Consider the following 22,166-nt stretch of genomic DNA (forward strand, 5'->3'; position numbering starts at 1 on the left):
GAGTAATCTTGCCAGGTAGTTTCTTGTCTTGCTGCATAAATGGTTTCTTGGAAAGAAACTACAAAAATTTGCTAAAAACTTCTGACAGAAGAGAACTTCCCTCTCCCCCCCGCCCTTAACAGCTCTGTTTGGCAGTACATGATATTCCCACCAGAAAGGGTGGGAAGATTAACGACACTGTTCTGTAGCAGCTACAGTTTAAGGACACAGACAAGACGACTTTAGAGCACGTGGTACACAGCTGGAAAATATCACATTAAGTTCTTGGCACACAAATGCTTTTCAGGCCCAAAATCAAGGCGGAAATCACCAACATGATATATATTTGGCAGTTGCTCCAATTTAATGTGCATTAAATCGGGAGAGGTTAGAAACTCTGGTCTGTTCCAAGAGCTATCAACTCCTTCCCCGTGCTCCTCTCCAGCACTTCCAAGGACGTCCTTTCCTCTAGCAGAGACGTGATGGCCGATACGCGCCTTACAAAACCCCAACGATCCTTCTCAGCTGGTATTTAGCTCTGACATTTCCTCCTGCTTTTTAGGACCTGAAGAAGGGCTTGTGTAAAAGTTTCTCCCCACACCCCCAGCCAAGATCTCCTCCCTACCCTCCAGTGATCTTGCCCGCTACCTCCAGGCATGGCTGTCTCCATCCCTCTCCCCTCCTCACCCTGGGAAAGGGGGAGGCTTGCAGCCCCATCCAGGAGGGCTGGGAGGCAGCTGTGCCAGGGATCCCCCGGGGCTGCAGGCACAGGCAGCTTCGGTCACCCCAGACCCCCGAGGTGGGCCAGCTCCCCCCTCCCCAAAGCAGCAGAGGGGTCCCCCGTACCTGCCAGACAGCTCCTCCCTGGCCCCATCGCCACGGAAACAGAAGGTTCTCCCCACCTTCTAGAAGATGCCCGCCCTCCCTCCCCAGCCCCACATCTTCTCCCCACAGCAGCCACCTTCCCAGGAGAGCAACCCCACATACCTCACCCTGCTCCCAACCCCACTCCCCTTCGCCCTCCTGCAACCCCCCCAAATCAGGAGCCTCAAAAAAAGAAACAGGCCAAGGCGATTTTTTTTTCCTCCCCTAATAGCAAAATATATTTCGACTGCTGTAATACAGTAGATTATAAACGGCTCTTCTGCGTGACAGAACACGGTACAGGTTGCATACAGGGAACCGCTGGTGCCAGGGCCTGGGCACACAGCGGCGAGCGGCGGCTGCTGGGCCGTCCCCTGCCGCCGCGGGTGAAGGGGCAGCGATGGCTTCTCGGCCCCGGCTGCGAGCACCGGGAGGAGAGACGAGGCTGAAGTCGGCTGGCTCGGAGGTGCTGCGGGGAGCCGGTTCATAACCCCAATGCCACAGAGCGCGTGGGCTCGCTCATAGCTCACGCTGGACCGCCGTCCTTCCAGCCCATCTACACTCAGGAGGTGGGAGCTCAATCAGTTCAGTTTTCCTTTAGCGGGTGGACTGATTCACATCAACCATGCCATTTCACATGAAAAAATACATCAGGATCACCCACCACAGCACGTAGCACATCTCTTACTCAGACGGCTCTCAGGGGATAGCACACAGCAGCTCAGATGCAGGACTGCTTCACCTCTGAAGGCTGGAAGCTAAATATCCCAACAGAAAGGATGTACTAGGCATGAAGACTCTGCACAGGTTCAGTCTTCCTGAGAACAAACTTATCTGCATGAAAACCCGGACACATTTCACCATATTAATACTGATTTTTGTGATGTTATTGAGCAAGGAGCTGCAGCTGTACTGGCTGCCATTCCAAAGCTGGAGGCTTCCCACCTCAAAACTGAGGGAGTTACCATGGAAGCAAGCTGCACAATTCTTGTGTTGGAAAGAACCACAGAAAACAGTATATACTATTATTAAGAACTTGTAAAGGGCAGGTTGTGAACCTCAGCATCCGCATTATTGACCAGAACACCATACTGCTAACTCTGGCACTCACAGCCTAAGGAAACTCAAACAAACATGGTATAATTGTCACTAATTAAACACGTAATGTGCAAAAGACTTAGTATTTCCTTCTTAGTACTCTTGAGAAAAATGAAAGTAAGCCCACATTCAAGAGCAATTTAAAAAAACACGAAATTGAAAGTAATCCCAATTGTTAATGCCCTGACAGCACAGTTGCCAGCTGCCTTGATCTACAAGGCTAAAAACCTCAAGCTGTCAAAAACGAAGACTAGTTCCAACAGCTGAGCATCCCTTTCAGGTTGCCTTTTGCTTGCCAGATGCTCAAGCTCTCAGGCTTCCAACAGCGAGGACGCTAACACAGTAAATGCTGATATTCTTTATTAGGAATATGGCAGTGCCAGCTGCGAGGGGAACACCAAAACTTGGCACAAAGTGCCATGATTTGATTTCCTTTTGAGAACACTGAGACAGCAGCAAGACCTGACACAAGCATCAAGACGACAAATCAAGTCCCTAATCCATCACACCCTATTTGAGTGCAGTTACATCTGTACATAAGTGTTTTGAGCACCACAACTAAGAAGTACTGGACTGAATTTCATCCTATACTAAGGAGGTGACAAAGCTGTTTGGCCAAAAGGTGGTGGTTTTTTGTTTGTTTTTTTTTTCCAAAAAGGAAGCTTAGCTGCTCCAGCACTTCTGTCCCTTCCTCCCACAAAAGGTACAGTGAAAGATTTAGGATTAATCAACACTGACCGAGGGTAATCCACTGCATTCTCAGGATTTTATATACTAATACTGCCAAGTTTGAGTAGATACATGAACCCCTTCCTCTCAAATTAACCCAACTGTTTCAACTAGTTTAGTAGGAGACATTTTCAGAGGAGAGCCCCCTACACAAACACTGTATCTGGCAAATTTGACCTGACACAATGTCCCTTCTGAAGAGCAGGATTCCTTCTTACAGAAAACTGAAAACCTGGAAGAGTTTAAGTATCGCCTAGCTTTCACGGAATTACTTTTGACTCAGGTTAGTGAAAATAGAAGCCCAAAAGACAGTCTTAAGTGGATTGGGAGACAAGTCCATCAACAGTCCCAATACTGCTGGTATCAAACACCTAGGCTGTAGGTCAGAAAGAAAAAGCTGTTACCAAAAAGTGCCAATAAAGAACATTTGAGTAATTCAGAAATCCCTGTGACCAAAGTTACGGTGCCTCCATCAGGTTACCCTCCCTCTCCAGTAACGGGAGCTGCAGTTCCAGTAAAACTGGAGAGAAACGTACCCAGACACTATGTAAGTTCCCTTTTGCGCTTAGCATCTGACAGAACAAGGAAACCGAAGGGACTCTGCCTAATTAATAGATACTGAAACACCACATTCACATAATGCTTCTCCCTTTAGCAGTGTGTATGGGAGGATGTCCCACCTCTTCAGAAAGAAGAGGGCAATACCTAGGAAACTGATCTTCGTCTGAAGTCCCCGCTGACGTAAGAGCAGACACAGGCAGAAAAAAAAGCAGCTCTGACTCCAGCCACCGCGTCAACCCTCATTTCCCACCGACAGTGTTAGAAGCTGCTACAATCCACGCCGGCACCAAGACGTGCTGGCACACTGAACTGGACGCAGCCATTTCAGATGAGAATGCGCTGTGTACCTGTGAAGTTGATTGGATTCTTACAGTTGGGTTGTATTTCAAATCTTTCACACTAAACAAAGCCTTAATAACTTGTATACCTTAAAGCACCTGCCAAATTAAAACAAAAGCTCTTTTACAAGTTAATTGTGTTAAAATAATTGATTATCTGGAGCAAGAGAAAGGAAAAGCTACAAGAAAAACTATTCCTCAAGTCACAAGGGCCTTCAGAGAACAAAAATGCTGTAAGTCAGTTGGGAACTTAATGAATACAGAGAAAACATAAACTTTCAGGGTAAAAAGTCATATAAAGACTGCACACACTGTGCCCTGCTTCTGAACCTGATTCTCCAAAGCAGCCACAAGTAAACTGACAATCCCCTCTTCCTCTGCCCATTTTAAAATACTAGGCAGCCAACATACATAGAATGAAGTTCAAAGCCATCCAGGAATACTTTGGCTATTTTCAGAGCAAGGAAGCAAATATCCTGTTGCTCTGCCACTTGTCCGTCTCGTAGCGGCAGACAGGATCACAAAGAATAGAAGTTTTGTAGACATCCCATTACCAAAAAAGGGAGAAAAAAATTGCAAAGGGATGGCTAAGGAAGATGGACGGATGCCAGCAACGAGCTACTAGCAAATCTGACTAGACTATCTATTGTCCAGAAGAGCAGCAACTTGGGGGGACCCCTGGATGAGTAGGATTCCAGTAGATTCCACCTTCACCTCAATGTTTTACTGGCATGGAAATGGCTCAAAGTAGGGCAGCACGTAGTAGATGCTGCCTATGAAGCCTGTGGCAATCCAGGTCAACTGGTTTGCCTCAGTAATGTTTAAAAAATTACAGTTTCTCCCCAACAATCAGGAGGCATAACTTCCCTTAGAAAAAGTCTGTAGTGAGTTAGGTCATTGGTCCAAGAATTGGAGGACAACTCTGATCTTCTGTGATGATGACACGGCCAGAGCATACACTTTTTACATCTTCATATGACATGACCATGAACGTGGTTTTAAGTAGTCCAGGAACGTGGGCTGCAAAAGATGAAGAGGCAGCAAGTTAGTCACAGGCCAACAGCACCAGCTGCGGTGTGGTCTGCTGAAGTCAAACTCCCCTAATGGGAAAGATCAAACCGCATTTTCACATCCTGGAACCCTCTTATCCTCATGGAACGGTGTGTGGAAGTGTAGCTACAGTCAAAACAAGCTGCTTGCCTGCCATCAGCCTTAACCCCAGTTCTGGCACATCAGCTCAATGCTGCGTCTAGTAGCATATTGTATCAGGAAGCCAGTCATTTACGATGACAAACTCTCAAGTGAGGAGAATCAAACTTAAAATAGTTTGCCTTAAGGACACCTTCGGTTAAAACTGAAATCAACTAGGCCAGCAAGAAGTTTTATGTAGAACAGAATCTGATATCAAGAAAATGAGTTCTAAGTCAGAAAGTAACACCAACAAAACCCCAAACTGACCATTTATAGGCAACCAATTTTCACTGCCACCCACTCTAGCCTGGGAGAGGCACAACAGGCTCAGTTTTTGTGGGCCTCCTCAAAAGGTTTCTCCTGACCTTATTGGCCAAGTGCTGCAATTCCATTCACACAGCCTGAATGGCCTAGCGTACTCTCAAGTAGTGGCTTATGTCGTCAGAAATGTGGGGAAAAAAACCCTCGTTTCAAGTAGTGAAATACCATCAGCATAGAAAGAGCACTAATGAAAGCACTTTTGTTAGAAAAAAGTTTCCTAGATTCTCTACAGTTTCTAGACTAAGTGACACCTAATGAACTTACACAGCACGCTGCCAGACAGGCTCATGCCATTTAACTTCTGCCCTGTCCCCACAGCAAGAAAGGACAAGCCACTCGCACGGTCAGTTATCCCACGGGAAAGGCCAGTCACTCACGTTTTCCATAGGGCAGTACTGGCGGGCATACCACTCCTGGCTGTAGAGGCAAATGATGACACCTTGGCCCAGGAAGAGGGATGTCCACATGATCACGTTCCAGATGGGCCCTTTCCGACGGTCGTTAAGGGTGAAGTTGAAGACCACTAGAAAGAGGTGAAACAATCGGCATCATTCAGAAACAAACTCAGGATTAAAGAATCAAAGACCAACTGATTTCACTGGATCTTTCCCTCCCTTCACTTCATCTCTGCAGCAACAAGGCTGCTCTGTGAGGCCAGTATAGTGCAAGAAAATCTAATTATGCTTGGCAGTAGAGCAAATGCTGTGAGTTGATTCTGACATTTACTTCCAATAAGTTTGTCAACAAGCTGGCCCAGCTTGTACGGCTCTGGGGATCAATACTGTTTGTGTTACGCTGGTGACCAAGACATGCTGGCAGAGGTGGCCTAGAGTTTATTAGAGCCCTCTACCTCATTCTAGCTCAAAACCCAAAATGAAATGCAAGAGCTTTAACTTCTAAATGGGCTCTCTTCCTCACTGCAGTAGGAAAGTAATACTTGTCTTACGCGATGACTTTAAAGAGGAAGACTTCCAGCCTGCTGACATACAGCAATTCAACTAAGGCTTGGCAAAGAGGAAGCAGTGCTATTAAAATATGTACAGTGTCACATCAACAGCAGTACATCATATATAGCTCTCTTCCTCCCCATCCATACGTTACTCATCTGACTCCCAAGCTTGCAAACCCAGTGTGTGTATACATATAGCTACTGGGCTACTCGGCTGCAAAAACCCATTCACAAAGTTTGGACCCACAATGGCAACTCTTGGACAGGAAACAGTTCTACTGCCTAAAGAATAACCGGCATCAGAAGAGTAAAGCATGCTTGTTTAAAAAAAAAAGCCACAAACTCCACAACCCACTCATACTCTTTCCTGGGAGCTTACCTCCAAAGCACGTAAACAGGCAAAAGAGAACTGGATAGAAGTAGCCAAAGCAGATGCTCAGAACGTATTCGTGCACAGCAGCTGATACCGTGAAGACAGATAGCATAGCTGCTGCTTTGAACTTCTTACCAAAAAACTGGAAAAGAGAAGAATACCAAGAATTATAAGCTATTCTGCTGTGTTTTCAGTTTGGTTGTTTCAACATTGGGTTTTTTTACCTGAGCTAAGAAGGCCCTCCTGCAACCAAGAGGCATACATGAAATGCCAAGTGCTTTACAGAGCACCTTGGATTTTAGGTGTTTTTCTTCTTTCTTTTCTGGTCTCCTGCGTAAGTACTCAGGTTGAGCCCACTCATGAAGTATCTACCATAGCTCATCAAAATAGTGCAACATGAGTTCAGACTGTTGAGTCAATCCTTACATTCCTGTCTCAGACCGACATTTTGCACACATTAAGGACTTGGCAATGAGCAATGGATCTCTATAAAGCACAGTGGTTACCCACAACAGCTGAGGCAAGACATTTTTGTGCTTCTCAATGGACAGTGATGCTGCATCTTGACAAATGTACTGTCTTGCCCAGTAGTTAAATATCTAATTTACAAAACAAAAGAATACATCTGCTTGTTACTCACCCAAAGGAAGTCCCTGTAGGCATAGTAATAGAGCCAGTCATGTACTACCACGTTCCAGGTTCGGTAGTAGTTTGCATAGGAAGTGGAATTCCACCAGTCCTGAAAGCACATTTGAAAGACTATATATCTAATTAAGCATAAAACATTCTACAGGTCTTTTCTGGGATATCAAGTTGAAAAATATTGATCAGGATAATACCAAGCTAATATAACAAGCTGCACCATGAAATAATGCTTCCCATTGCACTTCCAACATTCTACTCTGTATATCAAAGTTTGGTTTTATCCCAAACTGCAGCAGCGGAGATGATAAAAGAATAAAACGAGTGCTAACAGAGCTATTGCGTAGGCCCGGTGGCTGGTTCTGTTTGTGCGCAGGGTATATTACCTCAAAAACAATTCAGACTGCCAAGTAGAAATCAGATCTGTTCTACAGCACAGCAACAAGCTTAAGCCCTAATAGCATAAAACAAGCAAAACCCTGTGGATGCTTTGTTTGGTAAAACAATCTTCAGTTTCCTCCTCTTTCCTCTTCATTAGGGAAATGAATTTTAGAAGCTTTATAAAGCTTGTTTTATAAACTATAACTCCTGCTTCTTACCTTGTAGAACATCCTATCTGCAAAGCGCAGCATCTCGGCAAATGCGTTGAGCCAACAGTGAAGGAACGCAAAGAAAACCAGGAAGAGAATCAGTACACCTAGAAACAAGGTAGATTCAGACCGGTTTTGTAGTGTTTTCTCTCAGCTATAAGCAAGAGCATGTAACGCAGTCAAGACTGTTCTTATAGGCACTGACAGAGGAGCTTTGTGCTACCTATAAAAAAAACTAAAAGTATTTCAGTTTCTCACCACACAAGTCATGCTTACCCCAGAGCGCAACAGCAAGGCTACCACAGAGCCTAGAACTTGGCTTTGAAGACAGTTAAATTCAAACTCAAGCTTTTATTTTGTGCTGTTGACTCTAAAGTTTAACACCATAATGCTGAAGTCTGCCCACAAGACCTCTGCTGATCTTTGCCTGTCATGAATGCATCTCATACCAAGCAGTTCCGCTCCCTTCCGCCTCTTCTATAGACATAGTCACTCATGAATCCGGGTCTTACCTGGCAGAATGGAATTGAAGATGCAGAGGACCAGTCCTCGAAGATTAAAGGTTTCTTGACTACTGTTGCGAAACTGAGGAATGCAGAGTCTCACAAAGATGTAGTAGGCATAGAAAAGCGAACCAAGCACCTGGAACAAAAAAAAAAGTCTGAGTCCATAAGAGAAATGCACAATTAACACATCACCACTGGACAGCTCTAGGAGAGGAACAGCAGCTGCCAACACAAGTCAAAATAATTTTATCTTACATTGCTGCTAATAAACTTCCCTAAGGGTCCAGGCAGAACGAAAGCCACAGCCATCTCTGTAGCACGTTGACAGCCAGGAGCAAAATCAACTTGTCTTTTCTACAACAGCATCTGTAAGTTTCTCCTAGTCCTATCAACTCAGAAGTTATGACACAAAAGACTTGCGCCAATGCCAAAGTAAGAGAGGAAAATACCCTGTGATCTAGGTCCAAGACAAGGGCAGAAATAATTGAAAAATACTTACTGTAGTTAAATCTAATATCAAAGCTTACTTTCCTATTATCCCAAAGGAGATTTTTACAGGCCAAATCACCTCACGCCTTCTCCGACTCATGAACCCATATTCTGGAAGTTGAGGTCAAAATGCAAGTCACTGCTTTAAATACTCTGACTGCTGTAAGCCAGGTGTGTGCTTTGTCACCCTCTTTTGTCAAAGAGCAAGCAGCCAAAGGCCTTTTCATGCTTCATTTTTTCTTTTTTTTTTTTTATTGTTTTGCTTTTTAAACCATGGATGCGTTGTGTGACAGTAAAAGTTTCAATCACGCAAAGCCATTACTTGGAATCGCATCCACAAGAAGTAATTGAAGCTCACGTCCCGACAAATGTAAAGATCAGGTCAACCTTGAGCTTAAATAAGCATCGAAGATTTGGACTCCAGGCCTTATTATTTCAAAATTGGTCTGAATATCTGCAGACAGGTAGCTGTGCCAGTGCATTACAATACAGCATCAGTGTAAAGAAAGAGTGCCAAGAGCACGGATATTGCGCTCCCCACACACACATGCAGCCTTTGTTTTTATGGAACGGAGTCTAAAGGCTTGTTTAAGCAAGGGTTTTGTTTTTTTTTTTTTATTTGACACAACCATTAGTGCAGCAAGATCACTGTTTCTTTTTTTAGTCACTAAAGTATTCTTTTCCGGTAAGCCCACACCAAGTAAACAATGATTTAATGCCAAAGGGAGAACTGTTTAGCAACACAGTTCAGATGATTTCTGAAAGTGCATTCTTCAGAAAGCTGCACTACTCACCTGTGCAAACTTGGTAGCTACGTAGCCCCATCTTATCGTGGGATTCCTAGGAAAAAGAACACATAATATCGTATCTAAATCGGACCTCAAAGGAGCAAAAACCTCCCCTCAGTTATTGACTTTACTGACCTATACTCTGAAAAAAAAACCCGGGGTTTTGAATTCGAGAGTTCTTAATCTCCTGACATCCAAGAGATGTCTGCCCAAATTGCTGGTTCCTCACTTTCAACTACAGCAGGACAACTATGGCAATTCCATAAATGGAAAAGTATCTTGAGGGCAGCATTACGCAATTACGTAGGAGGCAGTAATCTGCCCAATATGCACATAAAGGACTGCTGACTCGACACTGTCAAAGCGCAACCCAGCAAAGTAGAGAAAAGTTTGGGAGGTCTCAGGTTTTAAAGGCTTCAGCCTACCTCCTCAAACTCAGGAGACAGGGCTGCTCATTAGCACCACATAAAACAACACACAGGCCTACTGCAGGAACCGTGTGTCACTAGATATTCAGTAGCAAGTTCTTCATTTGTTCCACTTCAAGCGCACTTCCCAGAGAAATAAAACCGGAACTGTAAAGTCAAAATACTATTAGCGTTAGAGTTCCATGACCTGCTCTTGCCAGGTTACTGACTTAACCACATATTTATGAAAGCTCTAACTCACAAATTGAATAGATCACATCCAGAGATGCTTAATGTTGGCTTCAGTTTTTAGACTTCCTTAATGTTCTATTAGTGTTGCTCACATTACCTGGGATAGTTGTCTCTGTAGATGAGGGTGGGAGCAAAGAGGAAGTACAGGTATTGAGAAATTCTGGGAATAGGTACTGTGCCTGGAAGAGAGGGAGATAAAAAAAGAACACACTGCAATCTTTCTGCTTACTGACAGTTCGTTTTCCCCAGTACCCTTTCACAAGGGTACAACCCTTATCACCTCAAAAAAGGTCAGTCTGGAACTGAAGGTATGGAATTTGCAGAGAATAAAACGAACTAGGCCTATCAGATGGAACTGCCCTCACAAAGCATAGTTAACACGTGAGGATGACTAACAGGTAGTGCAGTGCTAACACACAGCACTCTGTATATCACATTTCCTTTCCTCCTAGGGAAGATGAAGCTGTAAGGCCTGTATCAACATGTGGGTTCACGTTCAGCTCTGGCACGCCTTGCTAAAAGAGCTTCTGTGCTTCTACAATTGCTGTCATTTCAACTAGAGCACTGAACTGGGAGGCATACAGCCTCTACACAACTTTTCCTCCTAAAAGCAGAAATAAGGAGTCCTGTTGAAGCAAGACTTAAGACACAGAGATGACTTAGACTTGAACAACAGTCTACCTCATTGCCTAAAACTGAATGAAAAGGTTCAGGCTGAAATTATGATGCAGAAGGCCAGCCTAGAGCCTTATCACCTGCCTCTCTAAAGTCACCTACTCAAATCCTATCTCTCCAATTCATGAGGCCAGCTCAAAGCAATGGAGGGAAAACAAGAGCTGGTTATGCACTGCTGCCAAAAAAAAAGTAGGGCAAGTTACTCACTGGACTTGTCCTTTACAGAGGACAGGACTCTGGGTACATTCTCCCGGACAAATGAATGAGCCTTCATAACAAGACGAACCTGTAAGACCGAGAGAATATCAGATGTCACTTTCTCAACTTCACAGTAAAGACTGGATCAAGCATTTTAAGGCGACACCTTCAATATCTTGGTTTCTCTCCAATTTACCCCTTTTACAAGGAAAAGGCTGCTTCTTCTGCCCACAAGCCTGTTTAACTGACATGAATTTAAAACACTGCAAGGTGAAACATGCAGTAACAATCATGACTCAGGAGAGTCAAAACACATCTCATTTACACTCACAGGACTGCAGCATACACAAGGACTCTGAACCACACCAGTAAGTCACTAACCAACTAACATTAACTTAAAATTGAAGCAAAAAAACCCCTATCCATTTCAATAGGCCAGTACGTTTCAAAGTCTTGAAACTGACTCCTTGAAGTTATAGGTGTTCTACAGCAATTATCACTCCATTGGAATAAGGTGGTGCCACACATAAATAGTCCCTGAAGGACCAAAGGGAGGGCTAGTCCAAAGTTAATTCTTCACGCTTACGCTCTCATCTCTGACCATCCTTGTTTTAACCTGATGGTCTGACCAGTCCTTCACGCTCTTACACTCTTCCCCCCCTTCCCCCAGAAAAGAAAATTCTACTTTCAATAAAGTTCTGACTACAAGACAAAGACAGTTGCTTCTTGGGAACAGAAAGGGAAACAGGAACCACTTGTTGACTATGTACTTGCCTTTTTTTTTTTTTAAAAAAAGAGGAATGTTACAGCTTCCTTGTGAACTATGGCACAACAGGTTCTTAAAATTGGTTCTAAGCATTTAGCATCCACAAGACAACTAGAAACAAATAGAATTTCAGCCTTGAAGTATGTTTAGAAAAAACCCACAGTAAAATCTTAAGTACAGGGTAAAAAAACTCAAGTGGTTTCCAGGTCAAAATGAAGTTTACTATCTACTTTTTCTCATTAGACTTGCTGCATGTAAGTCTGTCTTCAAGTCAAAGACAAACTCCATCCACAGCCCTGGCTTAATTTAATGAATAAAAGCAACACACTACTCCTCAGGAAAAAGGACCCTTTCCATTTTGAAAACAAGATTCAATATATCCAAAGATACTGGGTAGGGACCTACCTGTTCCAGTATTACAATAAAACGGGAAGCCGGAGGCAGGGCATACGATACAGCAATATAGGTTGGACCAAATCCAAGCCCAGCTGTTTGGAAGAGCGTGAACAACATCCCATAGAAGAGAGAGCGGAGTACACGATGGGAGGAACTGCAGTAGCCTTGGGCCCACCAGAGGAAAAGGTTGTATGGAACGGTAACTGTGGCACAGAACATGCACAGCCAAGTACAGAAGACGACTGGGAACTTTCCAAAAACAAAGACCAAGAGATCAAATCCTAGGACCAGCCTAGAAGGCACAAGGAAAGAGACAATATTCAGTGTCCATTGTTTCATCAGAAATACTTCTACTCCACTAAGTGGCTACAAAATGCAAAGCTTCCAGATCACAATTGTTTGACAGTCTAGATAGAAGTGACTGGCAATTTTCAGCTCAGAAACAGAGGGCTGTCTGTGACAGATTTCGGTGACCACCCACAAGCACATCAGAAAATAAGAGATGAAGGACTCGTGCCATCGATGCTGTCAGGCACAGCTTACCTTCAAATCCCACAGGGCTTAAGCACATCTTTAAGATCAGCATGTGCTTTAAGAGAACGCTCAAGCTCACCCCTGCTAAGAACAAGCATGTGACTAAACGATCCACTGCTGAACCAGGGTCCAAAAGAGCTTTTGGGGAACGCTCCCAAGACATCAATATTACATTAAGAATCGGTTCTTCCCAGGAGTTTAACACCTAATGAGGCTTTTCCCCCACTTCTATTTTAACATCTAGCTCTCAAACCTAATTTAATTCTGCTTTGTGAAAACTGCAGGCATTCCACATGGAAGTCACCCAAAAAGCTTAGGGTCATTAGATCATCAGTCCAAATATGTCCACGTGGTGCGACCAGGTACTTTATTTCATTAATCAAGCTTAAAACATAAGGACAAAACAAAAGGATGTTTAGCCTTACTAGCTATAAAAGTCACCAGAGCTTACTCCTATGCATCAGCAGCTCTTCTAAAACAAGGTCAGAGAAGGTAGTACAGAGTACACCAACACAATTTATTTGTTCTCATGTGGAGGCTCAGTTGCAAACTGGATCCAAATTATCAGATCTACCTGAGAACATAGCAATGATTTCTTTTTTTCTTTTTTCTTTTTTTTTTTTTTTTTAAAAGTAGTCAAGAGAATCCAGCCCTATTAGTTGATTTTAGAGCTAAATACCTATTCTCTCCCAATGTCCATACAATATTAAGTTAGGATCAGCTAAACAATATTCAATAGTGCACGAGCCTGTTCTTATACTAGACAAGAGGGACAATGATTATAATCAAGATACAGCTCTAGTTTTGCACGCTGAAGATCAGATAATCAGCAAGATAAACAAGTAATCCTACTTGTGTACCTGGGATTCAGCTTGCCAAAAAGATACTATTTAAAGCAACAAGCAAGTGTGAGGAAAGCAGTCTTTCACAATCTTGTTCAGAACGGCTACCTGCAAAGCACAATCTTAACAGAGGCTGTGCCAATATCCTTGAGATTTTTTCCCCAGGAAAAACAAAAAATTCTGTTTTTATTTAAGCACAAGTACAGTGTTCCAGAGAGGAAGGACTGCTGAAGTATTTAAAGTTTTTCTAAACACAGTCCTCCTTCAAGCAACACAAGCAGCTGAAAGCTCCTGTTTTATTAAATATATTCAACTAGAGCCGTCCACATTCAATGATGACCCCTCCCTTTTGTCAGCCTTGTGATGAACTAAGCACTTTAAGCCAAACTGTACTGGCCATAATTATCATGGAATACACCAAGCTGTAGGATTTTCCTAACATCTAGCTATCTGATTTGAAATGACCATATCCCCTCAACAGGAATTCCAGCACGTATTTAAGTACGTCAAGCTGAAAACCCCACTTCCAACAACTCCCAAGAAAGGATTCCCCCTTCTTTCGGCACCATTCTGCAGTTCCACGTACCTCTGCTGCTTTGGAAGCAAGCTTTCCCAGCCCTAGTCCCTATCTTTCCAAAGCATTCTTACCTTCCTTCATCAATGAAGTCTACTAGAAGTGTGCTGAGGATGAAGACAATGAGAAGAGCGATGAACATGTGGTAGATCGTCCTGATGTGACTCACTTCGAACAGCTCACTAAGGGAGAGATTCAAATGCCATCAGGCCGTTCACATAGCACGTCACACCTCCGGTATGTTAGCTTTCAAAGTGTTTCACAGTAAGGTAAGATGACATCACTGCCATCCCAATTCAAGAGACTGAAGTTAACACACAATTTAGGTGCTAGTCTACACAGACACTTCCTCGGTTTATCCTCAGACAAAGGATAATTAGCCATTATCTTAGTGGTACTGAGAAGACTGTAAGTAAGGTTTACATTCAGGAAGCCTGCAAGCTGTAGTAGAGATGTTTTAGAGAGAAACAGAGAAGCTTAAACAGATTAGTCCACTGGGGTTTGAACATAAGACCGCAGCTGGTCATGGGGAGAGTACCTCAAAGCAAAGGCTAGTTAGTTTGCTATCAAGGGTATTTTCAGTCAATTTAATGGAAAATGTGAAGCTAAGTTACTCACTCCAAGAGGGACCTTCTGGCAGTAAAGATCTTCCCATGTTCTGGAGGGGCCCTCAAGGTCCTGCAAACAAAGAGGAGAACATTTGAGACAAGAAAGGAAACAAGGCTTCCAGGAAACATAACCTTGTTATAGGGACAGCTTAAAACTGACTTACTTGGCTTTGTGCAGTTCCTTCTCTGAGCAGGAAGCTGGGAAGAGGGAGGCTGAAGATGAGGAGTCCAGGAGTACTGATTTTGCTACCAAACTGTTCACAAACTCTGTGAAATGACTGTCCACTTCCTTCATGAAAGCTGGCTTCAATTGCTGATAGAGTGAAAACAGAGCAGAAAATTGTTTAACTCTCTGAATACATTTTCATAAAATATTTATATTGCTTTTTATCCCAGAGCCGGACAGAACAAGGCATCAAGAAAACATTCCTGTACCATCTGCCAACAGTTGGAGCCAACTTGGACAGGATCAGGGGCTTATCCTGGCCTGTTCACACACCTCAGGCCAGAGGACTTTGAATAATGTTTATCTTCTCTATCAGATGCAACACGAAGGAGCAAAGTAAACATACTGATCTTCATATACGTCTGGAGTGGCAGGTATTTCACATATTTTATTGTGCCAAGAAGGTTGAGCTAAACTTAATACATGAGCCCCAGAAAACATTTCTCAGTTTTAACCAGAGTTACATCCTGAGCATACAAAACAAGTACAAGAAGATTTACTTTTTAGCCCATCTAGTGTTACTGAGGGAAAAATGGACCTTTTCATGCTTGTGGCTAAGCAATCACCATTGATGTTCTCATGCATTAACGCAGAAGTGATCTCAATGTGAGTGCAGGAAGAAGGACCTAATTTACCCTTCCACTGCTACCACTGTTTGGATGAAAACTTTCATGTACCACTGAAATTACAGAATACACAGAAAATTTTCACTAAAGCAACAAACCAGGGTAACATTGCTAAGCATTATGACTGAGCAGTCAGAGAAACAAAACTGGTAGGCAACAAGAATGAAGTTCAAGAATTCAGGGGATCAAATACCCCAGCTGAATCTTCTATGCTCCCTTTTCTTCAGACAGCTTTATACAGGTTGTCTTCTCTATTACAGCCAGTTGTGACAAAGTTGCACCATTTTTAGCCTACTCATATTTTTCTTCTCTTATTTTATTAGGCAAAGGCAACCTCTGAAGCATCTGGTTTACTAGAGACCTTGATTTCTATGGGTGCATGAAAAACCATCGATGAGTATCCCTCTCTCTACCATCTTTTTGGAAAAATGCACTGATACAGTGCAAAAAAAGGAGATAATCAGCTGTGGATAAAACATAGGCCACCCTGGTCAAAGACTGCTTGCTTCACCTCATAAAGAGTTTCTTTTCTAGAAGGGAAAACATTACTTAACCCTCCCAATAATAAGTTATCCAGACAAGGACTATAATTCATCTTCAAAAGGCAGATTGTAAAATGCTAAGATGTTTTCATATCCCTTTTGTCTTGCCTGAAGACTAGCACATGTAATTCATTCCTGTATTTTCCTGTCTGCAGTATAGTTGGATCTGCTATTTAGTCTCATAACATGAACTTTCAAAGACCTGATCTCCCACACCCCAGGCATTTTTAAAACTAGATGCATTTAGAAGAAACCGAATAATAAAATCTTCAAAGTTACTTATTTCTGCAGAAAGTGCTATACTGAGCTCTGGGTGGCTCTTTGCTGTGGTGCAAATTCTCTCACTCTTTATATGCAGAAAGGATCCTGAGATTTGCACGGTGGCGTAAGTGTTATTCTTATGACTAGAAAAAAAGCAGGCAAAATGACTTTCCTCAAGGAAGGACAAAGGCAACATGCGTTCACTGTATTTCAGTGAGAACTTTGGGAATCTAAAGATCCTAAGATCTCTGGCACTTCAGAAGACAGTGATTTTTGACTTCTGAGAATTCAGTTCCTTAATGTCAAGTCCTCAGACACCAAACGGTTTTCCCAATACTTGAGCCTAGTGATGAAGCATGGCTGAAAGCCAACCCCTCTGAGTTCCTGAACCATAAGCCTTTCGAGAATGTTCTGCCAGACAGCCATCATCTTCAGCACTGGAGATAGGCAAGTTTCAAGAAAAATTACTTCAAATCTAATTGCAATCTGTGTTTTGTTTTTTTTATTTAAGTGTCTACTAGCAACATTTGTCTGACCATGCTTTTGTCTGGGATTTTTCAAGTTTGCCTCCAGATTCAAGGTCCAAGCCTTCCTACATGATAACTACATATTATTTCATCTAGTCTTCCTACTGATCAGCTGCTTCCCTGATCACCTTCAGAATTCCTGACTGCTATGTACTTTCTAATCTTCAAGGCTGAAAAGTAACAAAACCAAGAAATCCATTTTCAAGGCGGGAAAGAAAGAGCCTGGAAGTTGTGCACAAAAACGATACTTCCTCAAAAAGGCATTTGTGACACTTGAGCTCATTTGTCAATAGGTGTTTGTTTCAGTGCCTAACTATTAGGCTAAAGAAAGCTGGAGCAGCATTGTTTTTGCTAAGAAGGAACAGGCACAAGGTCTAAGAAAAGAAGGAAAAGCCAGATAACTTAAACAGGATCTGTTAGCTTTAAGCTGCAGCAGTGATATGTTTGCCTCTTACACAGACCTCTTTCACAGCTGTGTTTTAAGGAGCCTGTTTCCACTGATGGACACTTGTCGTCCATGATATATCCTTCATTTTCCAAGCACGCTTGGATTGATTTTGTAAAGTAGATCACCCAAAAAACTAGGCTAAAAAGCTCTCTCCAGAAGCAAAACTTTTAGGCTAACAAAATGTATTAATAGATGATGTATTCTTACAAAACGCTGTTGTCTAACGTGACACAGCCAAGTAAGCAAGTTTAACTCTCTGGCAGGAAACACAAGAAAATCTGAAATGAGACCACATAAACCCAGAAGACCCTGAAGTCAAGATGCATCAGAACTGTACATTCTTCCTGTTTCATAGTGGTCAGACCCAGAGAGATCTCTTGAAACGGAAGCTGCAGTAGGAGAAGGAGCAGATTAATAGTTAACTTAAGAAAAACATTTTTCCCCTATTTGGCAACTGCCAGTATAGAATAAACAAGCTTCACCAGTGGTTAATGAAACAGAAGCTCGTAGGAGCTGGCTGCTCTTAGATATTGCTTTTCTGGGAGGCAGAGAAGAGGATTGTCTCTGCAAGAGATGTGGACTTGTTCCTTTAAAAACAGGAGGAAAAGAAAAGGAGTACTTTGGAACTACAACCTGTAACAGAAGACACTGGTGCTCTCTGGCATAGCCTGCTTTTACAGCATGCACGCACATATCCCTATCAAAAAAGTCAAATAGGAATTCCTGCTCCTCTTGGAGCACTCAAATTTCCATGCCAAACAAAGCACTATTCATTCCTACCAAAACCCTGTCTTTTTTTTTTTTTTTTATGTCTCTGCCCTTTTTTCAGCCTAATTTCCTCTCAGCAAGAGTTTAACAGAAATTTCCTTAAACTACCTCTTCCCTTTAGTTAGCACTCTGCTGAGATTGCCTCCTCCTGATACAACCTTCCAGGGCTGATATCAACATATGCACGTGTTTGGATTGGGAGAGCAGGGCATGAGTTCTCATTAGATTAAATAAGATACAACCAGAGCATAGACCCTATAGTAATTGTAATTCTGTACAACAAAACTGCATAACATATCGTGCTATAGTATCAACTATTCCTACTGCCACTCAAAGAGCAATCTACTTGAGCAATTGCCAGAGTAACTGTTAGTGCTCAATAAGCCAAGTGCATTCCACTCAGTCACCAAAGAAATGAAGCTTAGGAGAACGCACCTCCCACCAGCCTTCACTATGACGGGGCACAGATACACAGACGGCCTCGTTGTAGCTTCCCCCAATGGAGAGCACTTAATCGAGAGTTTCCTAAAGTATGCTTGAAGTCTCAGACAAGGAATTTGGCAGATCCACTCAGCTGTCACCATTAAGTTTTAAACAAAAGAATGAGATCATTACAAAACCAAAAAGGGGAGCAAGTGTGAAAGGAATGCTATGCCATAAAAAGCAGAAGCTGGCCAATAACTGATGAGAAGTCAGAGAAAGTTGAAGGAAGTAACTCTGTAGCTTACTTATAAAAAGAAAGTTGCAAAAGTTCCCTAGCATTTTAGATTTAATAGATTCTAATAGATTTAGTAATTTCAGTCACTGAAACATGACAACATCCAGCCCTGACCAAGTGACAGAACACACCATTCTCAACTCAGTTTAGGGTGAAAAAAGGACTAGATTTTCAGACTGGACTGCAGATGCATGGAGGCATCCTATGCATGAATAACACCTAGCACCTAACATCCCATTTAAATCAGTGGGAGTTGTCAGTGACCAGCACTTTTCAGAAGTCAAGATTTGAGATACCTATCACCTAAAAAACAAACTGCAATCCAAGCCTTTGTTCAGTGGTTCACACAACAAAAGGGCCATGCACTCCAGGAATTCTCAGGAATTTTGCAGTATATGGAGGTTTTTACTTAGCCTCATAGCTATTATTGTACCTTTGAGGCACGTTAAACAAATTTGCAAGCTGCCTAACTCAGGGTTTAAAACCTGAACTCCCGATGTTTTGCGAGAAACTTCAGTAATTAAAGTGCCACTGCTGGTTTTCTTCAATTCTCTTTGCAGGTAAGAAATAACTTTGGCTACAAACTAGCATGTCTCAAAGCTGGTGGCCAGAAAAAAATTTAGAAACAAGAGACATTCCTGAAGAAAGAAATCCAAAATCAAATTGTCCCCTTGCAAGCAACTAGTGTTCCCTGGAACTTATGAAGCTACATGTGCTTAACAGTCAAAGCTTTCTCATGCAAGCATCTGTTGCCAACATAGTGATTTGTAGTGGCTGTTTTGTCTGCAGAGAAGAGATACGAGGCTTGCTCTATCACATCCTCAGTAAGAATCATTCAGAGAAGACAACGTATGAAATAAAATTCAGAGCTGACTATGCCTCTAAGATGCTGAATTTTCGGAGTTTCAGCACAAAAGCAGTACACCCTTTGCAGAAGACATTTAAATACGCTTTAGTTATATCTGTTATAAAATACACACCACCTACAGAGGTGAAAAAACAACTTTAAAACAGGAAAACATCTGAAAGGTGCAAGATATTTTCTCTGTCTTATAAGTAGCCACTCCCTAACATTCACATAAGGATGGCACAATTAGATTACTTCATCTTTACCATGGAATTCTCTGCAATAAAATGAAGCAAGAGTGCAGGACGATTTGCCCTGAAGAACATACATGCTACAAAACAATGGTTAACAAGGAGGGTGCAGTTCATTGTTAGCTAATGTCATTTAATTTGGGCATAAATCACTTTAACATAAGCTAAGACAATGGCAGCTCACAGACGCAGATGATGTTAGAAATCCCAGTGCTATTTTCTTTGAGGATATTGCTCACTGACAAAAAGAGTGGGCAGCCACAGGGCAACAGAAGCTGTGGGATACAGGCTACACGCTGCCCTTTACTCAATGGATAACAGGACACAGAGCATTTTAAAGACTAAATATGCAAGCAGACTAGCTAATAATCACACTGCCAAGAGTTAGGGGTGAGGGAAGTTCCATTTTATTTACAGGCCTCAAAGTTCATTCTTATCTTCGGACTTCAGCCTATTGGGGTCAAGTAAGACAGAACTGCATTTGATAATACTAGCTCTCTTGTGCAAAGTCAGAAGAGAGGAGGAGGAGGAGAGAAAGACGGCTGTATAAAAGTCACTGCACTCAAGCCGTGACTGAAGAGGGGTATTTGTGTTCCAGGACTAGTGACTCTCCAAAAGACATTCAGAGTCAATTATCCCGCTCCTCCCCACAAGCAAGCATTAGAGCATATTTACCTCAGCTTCTGCTATTAGCTGCATTTTCCTTGTTATCACACGGTCAACATCAACCCGGCCTAAGGAAGGAAAGCAAATATTTAACATTTGCATTTTCAGTGATGTGAGCTGCATGTCTGAAAACACAGAAAGCAAAACATACAGTCACTGATTTTTCATTAGCGCTTCTGACTTCTAACAAGGTCCCAGTAAGTTCAAAACTAAGCTGCAGGAAATTCATAAGCTATGACCAAGCATTTTAAACAGCCATTTAGGATCACAGCACTGTAAGGCAGTCAACAGCTGATAACATGCTGGATTTTTGAAAGCTTTATTTTCCATCAGCAACGCTGCAGATCTTCCCAAGGTCCCTAAACATATTCAGCCTTGAAACAGCAATTAGAACAACCCTTAGAAGGTCATATCCAAGTGTGCTGATCTTTTATCAGAGCTTTATCTTACACACAGTGAACTAGACGTAAGATTAGGTTGTCTGGAGGTCTCTTCATTGCCAATAGACAAGGCAGTCAAGTCATGACTATCTGTAAAATACCATAACCAGCTCTGAAGACAGGCTAAAGGGCAAGTTGGAAGGTTATCCTGTGTTCAAATCTGACTACTCCCACTCCTTTCATTCCCCAGAAGTGCTAGATATCGGTCTGACTATATTCCTCAATATGTTTCATTGCTTAAGCAAACAGTCAGGTCTAACCATGCCATGAACCTCATCTGACTTTTATCATTACTAATACCATTGGCTAATATGTAAAGCCTCAAATATCACCTTTCGTTTGCATAAAGAACTATACACATACACAAATCCGACGTTTCAGATTAGTTGAGTTTTAAGACAAGGTTTGTCTGCAATGGTTGTAGAGTGCTGGCAAGGCAGGTGGTGTTTCACTTCTCCAATAAGAACGGCAACACAGAAGATAAAGTTACTTAAAACAGAGAGTCTTGCACATGAAGGAAAGGCAAGATTAAAGCAGCCATATCCACCCCCCTAAAATACTAGTCAGGGTGAAAAGATAGCAACAAAGCTTGCCTTGTGCACGTCCTTTGGCAATTATAGCTACACCAGTACCTTACACAGTAACATATAGCTAGCATTACAACTTTCACGTTCGGTTTTTAAGGCAACACTACCACTTTGAGAAATAGAGGATACTGAATTGATTCTGTAGTAATGTTCCAGTGAAGCACGAGCTAACATTTCCAGTAGAGTTGCCAATGTTGTGCTGCTGCATGACAAGACAACAGGTTCACAGCAATATCACAGCCCATAATACAGCCTCCTTGTCTCATCCTCCTCGTATGTGCACAGCCTACACACACAAAATGCACAGTGTGTTGTTTTAATAGAAGCAAGTGCTTCTGTGATGCTCTTATGAGCAACCAGTTATAAGAAGTTTAAACCGACGTGCTTCAGAGATGACTCCAGTTCCAATACTGGAGAAGAGCTACATGAAACAAGAGACTTTATCTTTAATGAAGCTATGCTCAGTTGTCAGCATTAATTTCCCTCCACCCCAATCAAGCAGGAAGATCTTTTTTTTGTCTATAAAAACTGCTACACAAGCTATAGACTTACGAATAGACTAGCAACAACAGCCTATTACTTAGCAGCC

At 42.4% G+C, this 22,166-nt stretch overlaps 1 protein-coding gene across 1 annotated transcript in view; it reads right to left on the reverse strand.

The window, feature by feature from the left end:
- Window positions 1-2,283: 2,283 nt before the first annotated feature.
- The window catches only part of SOAT1 (sterol O-acyltransferase 1), a 30,085-nt gene continuing 10,202 nt past the window's right edge, over window positions 2,284-22,166 (reverse strand). Inside the window, exons 3-16 of the mRNA XM_075156857.1 lie at window positions 20,560-20,618; window positions 14,835-14,983; window positions 14,681-14,740; window positions 14,137-14,244; window positions 12,122-12,404; window positions 10,960-11,038; window positions 10,175-10,256; window positions 9,425-9,470; window positions 8,148-8,277; window positions 7,645-7,742; window positions 7,044-7,142; window positions 6,410-6,545; window positions 5,459-5,604; window positions 2,284-4,589 (exon numbers count right to left, since the gene is read on the reverse strand). Coding sequence (XP_075012958.1) covers window positions 4,533-4,589; window positions 5,459-5,604; window positions 6,410-6,545; window positions 7,044-7,142; window positions 7,645-7,742; window positions 8,148-8,277; window positions 9,425-9,470; window positions 10,175-10,256; window positions 10,960-11,038; window positions 12,122-12,404; window positions 14,137-14,244; window positions 14,681-14,740; window positions 14,835-14,983; window positions 20,560-20,618 — 1,532 coding nt within the window. The 3' untranslated portion in view covers window positions 2,284-4,532. The remainder of the gene's footprint in view (window positions 4,590-5,458; window positions 5,605-6,409; window positions 6,546-7,043; window positions 7,143-7,644; window positions 7,743-8,147; window positions 8,278-9,424; window positions 9,471-10,174; window positions 10,257-10,959; window positions 11,039-12,121; window positions 12,405-14,136; window positions 14,245-14,680; window positions 14,741-14,834; window positions 14,984-20,559; window positions 20,619-22,166) is intronic.

This window comes from Calonectris borealis, chromosome 8 (assembly GCF_964195595.1).
Source record: "Calonectris borealis chromosome 8, bCalBor7.hap1.2, whole genome shotgun sequence".
In the NCBI taxonomy this organism is placed as follows: domain Eukaryota; kingdom Metazoa; phylum Chordata; class Aves; order Procellariiformes; family Procellariidae; genus Calonectris; species Calonectris borealis.